Source organism: Tupaia chinensis, unplaced genomic scaffold, assembly GCF_000334495.1.
Source record: "Tupaia chinensis unplaced genomic scaffold, TupChi_1.0 Scaffold000355_1, whole genome shotgun sequence".
In the NCBI taxonomy this organism is placed as follows: Eukaryota; Metazoa; Chordata; class Mammalia; order Scandentia; family Tupaiidae; genus Tupaia; species Tupaia belangeri.
Genome location: NW_006159850.1, coordinates 15,044,168 through 15,051,817, shown reverse-complemented (window position 1 = coordinate 15,051,817; position 7,650 = coordinate 15,044,168). Strand labels below are relative to the sequence as shown.

Sequence of the window (7,650 nt, the reverse complement as noted above, 5' to 3'; positions counted from 1 at the left end):
CCCCCAGGGGGGATGGTCACGCTGCAATCCCTTCTCCTCCATTCTCCTCTCGGGATCTTGGGCATGCACGCACACGCACCAGGCGTGAGTCTAAGCCGCCAAGTCCTGGACTCACACCGCAGTCGACTACATGGGAGTCCAGCAACATAGCCATTATGCTAACGCTGATCCCCTGATAGTCTTTTCAAATATCACACAAAGGGCCCAGAAAGAGTTAACAGAGAATTCCAAGTGTTTGAAGCGAGGACAGATTCCTGATTTGGGGAGGGCAGTTGGGTTAGGGGGTGAGAAGTGCCAATGAGTTGGGAGGAGAAGAAAAAGGCTAAAGGGAGGGCTCAGCTCTCACCTCCAACCAATAGCACAAAAGTCTCAAGCCCAACGCCCATTTGTGGAGACTATTTAGGAGCCGGGGTTCCTGTCTGGTTCATTGTCACTGTGCCTTATCAAGGAAGAACCAAGTGGGCGTTCAGGTCCTGCAGCTGGGAGACTTGCTCCTTTACTTGGAAGGTAAAAATCCGCACGAGCTGATCTGGTGGTGGTGATTGTGGTGTTTATTTTTTTTCTTTCTGGTGTATTGACTTTTTTTTTCCACCCAGAACCATGAGGTATTTATAAGATACAGCTTTGTATTTGCTAAAACAATAGTAACACTGAATTTCTGACAAGGTGAGAGAATTCTTGGTTCTCTGCAGAGGGCGAGACACAGAGTGGGAGCGTTAGGGAGACTTTCTCGGCTCTGTAAGGAGAGGAGGAACATGTAGGCTTCGATTGTTTAATGATTTTCATGTCATTTCGCCTTGGTTTCACTTAGAACATGATTAAATGTTTACAGAGATTTCCGTTGTAGGTAGCTATACGGTTGCACGCTTACAGTGCAGCTTCCACTTACGATAGACAAGTAACCAACGGGATACTCTTTGCTAACAGTGTAGAATGAGTTGTTCTTGCTTTACTTTCCATCTTTGCAGAATGTCTTAAAATTTTCCTGGGCCAGCAGGTGGCATGGGTGTTAAGTGCTAGATCCCATATGGCCAGCTCCATGGTTCTAGTACTGGACCTGGTGGCTTGAAAATCATGCTGGGTACATGTGGGTGCGTTCCTCAAATCCCAAGGGGAGACTGGAGGAGAAGGGACTGCAGCATGGCCATCCCCCCACCCCCTAGGGGGGGGATTTTTTTCAGTTTCCTTGTCTCTCTCTTTCTCTCTCTGGTGAGCACATGCACCCTATAGCACAAACTTAAAGAAAAGGTTTAAAACTTCCTTCCTTCATAATAAAGTTCTTTGTGGGGGCAGCAGATAGCATAGTGGTTAAGGGGCTGGACTCCTGATGACCCACCACAGTTCGAGTCCCAGACCCAGAGGTTTGAAACTCATGCGGAGTGCATGTGAATGCGTGCCCAAAATCCCACGGAGAGAATGGAGGAGAAGGGATTGCAGCGTGGCCATCCCCCCTTTCTCACTTTCTCTTCTGTGTCTCTCCAGTGAGCACATATGCTTTATAACAAAAATCTCTGTCTTAAAATAAAACCAAAAAGCTCTTTGAGTGAGAAAGCAGAAAACAACAACAAAAGAAAGAATATGGAAAAGAAATACCCAGTGAAGTCACTGCCATTTAGTACAAATGTAGCCCCAGGATGATGCTCTGTTCTCAACATCACAGGGACCTCCGTGTTTTCCCTGAGAACTTTGCTGGTGATGGACCCATACACCATAAAGATGAATGGCAACGGCAGCCTCCCCTCGGTTCTGGATGTTCGCGTTAACATCGGTGGGAGAAGCGCCTCGTCAGGAAAAATGAAAGGAAGAAAGGCCAGGTGGTCCGTGAAGCCCTCGGAAATGTCCAACAGAACTTTCAATCCCATCCGGGCCATTGTGGACAGCATAAAAGTGAAGCCAAATCCAAACAAACCCATGATTTCTCTGTCAATTGGTGAGTTGGGGACACTCAACCAAGGGGCATTGTTCCCCTACTTCCACCCTCACTAGCTGGCTGGAGAAGACAGGAGTGGGAGATTGATATAGGAGAGTAACCTCTCTGTGGCTTCTTTTGCTTTCTCTTCCCATGAAAAGGGGACCCCACTGTGTTTGGAAACCTGCCTACAGACCCTGAAGTTACCCAAGCAGTGAAAGATGCCTTGGACTCGGGGAAATATAACGGCTATGCTCCATCCATTGGTAAGCCTCTTGAGACTCTGTACCTGATGGTTTTCAAATCTTTAGCAGGACTAAATTTTTAGCTATTTTCTTTGCTTTCCTGATGGATAGGCTAAGATGAAAGGCCCCTTTGGATTTGAAGAAAGGGCTCTTAGGGGTCTTAAACATAAGCCATCAAAGTCCACTTCTTTCCCACCCTCCTTTGGCATACCAATCCCTCCTTCTAGTGTCCCAAACATACTTATTTCTCAGTGCTCCCATTCTATTACTACTGATGCTAATATCAAGGCCTTGTGTCTGTCTGGTTGGAACTGCTGGCTTACCATTCCGTAGGTCCTAACCTAATTTATTTATTGCCCTCTGTAAACAGTTCCTTTGTTTTCTCCTCCTCTAGACATTGAAGGTTATTATTTTTTTTCCGAGAGAGGAAAGCAACGACATTTTAAAAAATCTATGCAATTCTTCCTTGAGGGAGAGAGTAAGAGGTACCCCAACAGGGTCTTCATGCCATGATCTATGCCTCTGATCTAGCTTCAGTCAGCCTGGATCATGGGCACACATGCATGTACTCAGCCTGTGCAGGGAGGCCTTGGCATGGAAACCTGGGGCTTCCCCATCTGGCCCTGAGACATAAGTACTTTTGACAGTATGTCTCTACATAGCCATCCTCCTGCCTCAGCCTCTCAATTAACTAGGACCACAGGCACATGTCACTGTACCTGGCCTATTTAGGTTGGGTGAGGAATCAAACATGGGCCCCTCATGCCACCTCAAGGACTATATGGCAGCGCCCTCCTGCTTGTGACACTGTGGCTGGGAGTTCTTTTGTTTTTTGTTTTGTTTTGTTTTTATTTTGAACACAAGGTCTCCCCATGTTTTGATACTCTTATCTCAGCCTCCCCAGGTGGCTGGGATAATAGACACATGCTACCTCTTTAGGTTGAATGAGGAATTGATCCCAGTCCTCCCATGTGGTCCCAGCCTGCGGAGCACAGCTTCTTAGCAGTATGTGCCACTGTGGCCCAATGCCTGTTTTCCTCAATGTCCTCATCCGATTGAAATGCAATTGTAATGGCTTAAAGTTTAACTCTTTCTATCTGCCGTGGTACAGATGGGAGGGTGTTGAAGCTGTGTGGGAGTTCAGATCCCAGACCAACCTAAACAGGCCAAGGTAGTGGTGTGCACCTGGGGCCCTAGCTAACTGGGAGGCTGAGACAGGATGAGATGCTGAGAAAGAAATCTCCCTTTATCCATCTGTCTCTTTCCATCCTGTGTTCTCGCTCTCTGTCAAAGAAACACACACACACGCACGACTAAAACAACAAAGAATGGGCTGTCACACTGAAGAATGGGAAACAGTTTCTGATAGAAATCCTTCTTATTTAGATTTCACTCTACTCTGTCCATCTATTAAAAATGTCTACTCCAAAGATCATTTTGGTAAAATAAGCAATTTTTCGACATTGTTTCAGTGTTGTACATTTCCCCCCTGTGTATATATGTACACAGAAACATTCTCATGCAGAGTAACCTAGTTTCATGCTAAACAAAAATTTTAAGCTCTCTTCCAAGAGGCATTACGGACTTAACTTTTGGATTGGCTACTTAATCCAAAACCAAAAGTTATGGCATCAAAAAATTGATAATAACTGTAATAGTCAAAATGTTAGGGAACTGATTCAACCTAAAAAAACAAAACCAAATCCCTATTTGGCAACCGTTCAAAGGATATGAACAGTTCATGCCAAGGATATTATCTGTTTAGGTAAATGTACTTCCTCATGAATAACTACGGAGTTGCTGATCTGTGTAATTTCAAGAGACTCAGACTTACCTATGAAATGAACAAATTTTATGAAATATTGCCTCTGGCTTTGCTAACTTGTCTTTTGGACAATAATTTTGCAAAGTAATATTCATTTTTTTAAGAATTATTTTACTTTATTTTATTTTATTTTGACCAGAGAGGGACAGAGCAAAAGAGAGAGGGAAAGGAAGAAAGCAAGCCACCAGGTCTGGGACTCCAACTGCGGTTGCCCATGTGGGAGTCCAGCGCCATTAATTACCACATCACCTGCCGCCCCCCCAACAAACTAATATTATAATGGGTCTAAAACTGTCCAGACTTCAAGCGAACTCTTGGAAACTCAGATTCTCAAAAAATATAGTCTGTAAAAGAGATTTAGGAATAAGCTAGATCCTTTATTTTACAGAGAATAAAGCATAATCACAGTCATCAAGACAGTGTAGGATTTTTCAGAGAATAAAACATAATTACGCTCATCAAGACAGTGTAAGATTTTATGGTTTGGGGAGGTCTTGTTGCTTATACATTGAGGGTTATAATAAAACTGTAAAACATAAAATAGGCAGTTACTCTCCATTCAACTGCGAGCTAAGCTGGGCAGAACATACCCTGAGCCCATGCTGGCCCTCTGGGGCACAGCTGTCAGTGGAGGACTGGAAACCCTTAGCTTCCTCTTTCTGTTCTTGTCTCTCAGGCTACTTGTCCAGTCGAGAGGAGATTGCCTCCTATTACCACTGTCCCGAGGCCCCCCTGGAAGCTAAGGTGAGTCTAATACAAGGAATCTGTTCTGGGGATCAGCAAATGGTGTAATGGTTACGTTGCTGGGCTCCCACATAGTCGACCATGGTTCGAGTCCCGGACCTGGTGGCTTGAAACTCACACTGGGTGTGTGTGTGTACATGTGTGCCTGAGATCCCGAGAAGAGAATGGAGGAGAAGGGATTGTGGCGTGGCCATCCCCCTCAAGGGGTGACTTCTTGCTTTCTGTCTCTGTCACTCTGTCTCTCCAGCAAGAGCATGTACCCTATAACAAAAATCTCTCTCTAAAACAAACAAATAAGCAAACAAACCAAAAAGGACCAAGGTGTCTGTTCTGAAGCAATTTAAGACACACTGCAGCCTTCTCCTTGTTTCTGTTCCACAAGGAGTAGGGGTTTTATGGGGGGGGGGACCTGGCAATACTTTTCTGTTATGAATTTGAGGACTTACAGAATTGGGGCCACGAGTAACTGATTACACTTAATGTCTTTACAGTATGATAGTGATGTCACCTACAACTTACGCAGTACCTGTCTCAAAGAGGTTCAAGGGACCCAAAGGTCATCCTATATTTGATTCTCTGCAAAAGATCATTGAAAAACAAATAATTAAAATAATGAACTTTACTAAGAGAAAATATATTTTTTTAATTTGTCACTTTTCCCTTACCTTCAGGTAATTCAGATGAAAAAAATAGAGGTACTCTGGCACGTCAGATTGATAGCAGTGCCAAGTTTCAGTGCCACCCTTCCCTCTGTTGTCTTCTGCATGGGGTTGACATTTCCTAAAGTGAGAGGTGTCCTTCACTGGGCCAGTAGGTGGCATGGAGTTTAAGGGGCTGGATCCCACCTGGCTGACTGCATGGTTAGGGTCAGACCCAGAGCTTAAAAAATCACACTGGGTGTGCGCTTACATGCCCAAAATCTCAAGAGAATGGAGGAGAAAGGATTGAAGCATGGCCATCCTGCCAGGGGGGTGATTTCTCACTTTCTCTTGTCTCTGGCAAGCATGTATGTCCTATAGCAAAAAAACAAACCAAAAAAGTGTCCTTCATCTGTATTTCAGAGAAAAACCAGCCTTTAAATCTCTGGCCACAAGTAAATAAGTAACCAAGTGAAAAAAGTCCAAAGTCTCTCATAAAGGTCTGCCGAGTCAGCACTCCCGTCCTCTTTTGAACAAGTTGTCTCTTTCTTTTAAGTGGTCAATATTTCCAACAGCATTTAGATATGAACATATATCTACATGTTCATTTCTTTGGGTTTTGGCTTAGTATATAGTCTAAGTCTGTTATTTTACTTAGAACTTGTTCAAGTTATTTCATCATTGCTTCCAACTCACCCATCTGACAGGTTCTTTTCTCCTGTCGCTCTCTTAACCCCTAACAAAATGAACCATTCCTTTTCCTTCACAGGACGTCATTCTGACCAGTGGCTGCAGTCAGGCTATTGAACTTTGTCTAGCTGTGTTGGCCAACCCGGGACAAAACATCCTAGTTCCGAGACCTGGTTTCTCCCTCTACAGGACTCTAGCTGAATCCTTGGGAATTGAGGTCAAACTCTACAATTTATTGGTAAGTAGCTTTTTCGACTCCAGTGCTCGCTCAACTACCCTGCAAAAAATATGTGACCATTTCCTCAGCAGAGGAAGGCCTGGAAGTGTGTATTTGAGACAAAAGACACATCTTATTATTTACATTGTTCCCTTGGGTTGAGTATTCCCGCTACATTTTTCAGAATTATCTTAGTTTTACCCCTTTCTTCTTCTCCAGCCAGAGAAGTCTTGGGAAATTGATCTGAAGCAACTGGAATCTCTCATTGATGAAAAGACAGCTTGTCTTATTGTTAATAATCCATCAAATCCCTGTGGGTCCGTGTTCAGTAGAAGTCACCTGCAGAAGATTCTAGCAGGTAAGTCCAGCAGGCTTCATCTCACTGGGAGAAGATGGAAATAGAATCCTATAGCTGTCTACTACGATGACAAAAACGAGCTGTTCCTTTTGTTCCAAACCTTATATGGAGGCACAGAAGCTCCACTGGCATCTCTAATGGAAAGTGTGACACAGGGATGGTAGGACTTAGACATACTTACCTCTGGGGGGCAGCAGGTGGCGTAGTGGTTAAAGCACTGGATTCTGCTATAGTGGTTTACTGCTATTACAGTCCTGGACCCTTAGCTTGAGACATACTGGGCAAGTGTGTGTGCATACCCAAAATCCCAAGAGGAGAATGGAGGAAAAGGGATTGTCACATAGCCATCCTCCTTTGGGGGGTAATATCTTGCTTTCTGTCTCTAGTGAGTGCATATACCTTATAGCAAAAAAAAAAAAAAAAAACAACTCTCGAAAAAAAAGAAATACTTGTCTCTTCACCATTCCCATCATCTGAAAGAGAGTGTTTGAAATATCTAGTTAATTAAGTAATCAATTTAAATTCTGTACCCTGGAAAAGTATCAGAAGAATTAGGAAGACAAGATACACAAACATAAAATACAAAGGACAGTAAGACCAGGTGAATATTAAATGATCAGGTAATTCACATGAAAAAGGATTTCATTGTGTCTCTTATTTTCAGTGGCTGCAAGGCAGTGTGTCCCCATCTTAGCTGATGAGATCTATGGAGACATGGTGAGTCTGGGTCAGAATATACCACTACAGTCAGCTCAATCCAGATTATTTCTGGGCACTTGGGAGGTGGCAACTGGAATAATCAGAAACAATTTTTAATTATTTCAGCACAGAAAATCAGTACTCTTTAACACATATATAGACCCATAACTCATGACTCTTTACTTTTCCGAAATCTAAAAAGCTCTGAAAACCCAGATTCTTGAAACTCTTCTGGTTGCAAAACCTGATTTGACCAGGTATAAAGCTATCTGTCTATTTTTACTTATCGCATTTGGGGATCTATATATTTGTTAAGCATGTAGGG

The 7,650-nt window shown here is 43.5% G+C and overlaps 1 protein-coding gene across 1 annotated transcript in view; it reads left to right on the top strand.

The window, feature by feature from the left end:
- Positions 1-396: 396 nt before the first annotated feature.
- TAT (tyrosine aminotransferase) overlaps positions 397-7,650 on the top strand; it is a 12,110-nt gene continuing 4,856 nt past the window's right edge. The window contains exons 1-7 of the mRNA XM_006152672.2: positions 397-507; positions 1,661-1,930; positions 2,071-2,175; positions 4,656-4,723; positions 6,131-6,289; positions 6,488-6,626; positions 7,291-7,343. Coding sequence (XP_006152734.1) covers positions 1,696-1,930; positions 2,071-2,175; positions 4,656-4,723; positions 6,131-6,289; positions 6,488-6,626; positions 7,291-7,343 — 759 coding nt within the window. The 5' untranslated portion in view covers positions 397-507; positions 1,661-1,695. The remainder of the gene's footprint in view (positions 508-1,660; positions 1,931-2,070; positions 2,176-4,655; positions 4,724-6,130; positions 6,290-6,487; positions 6,627-7,290; positions 7,344-7,650) is intronic.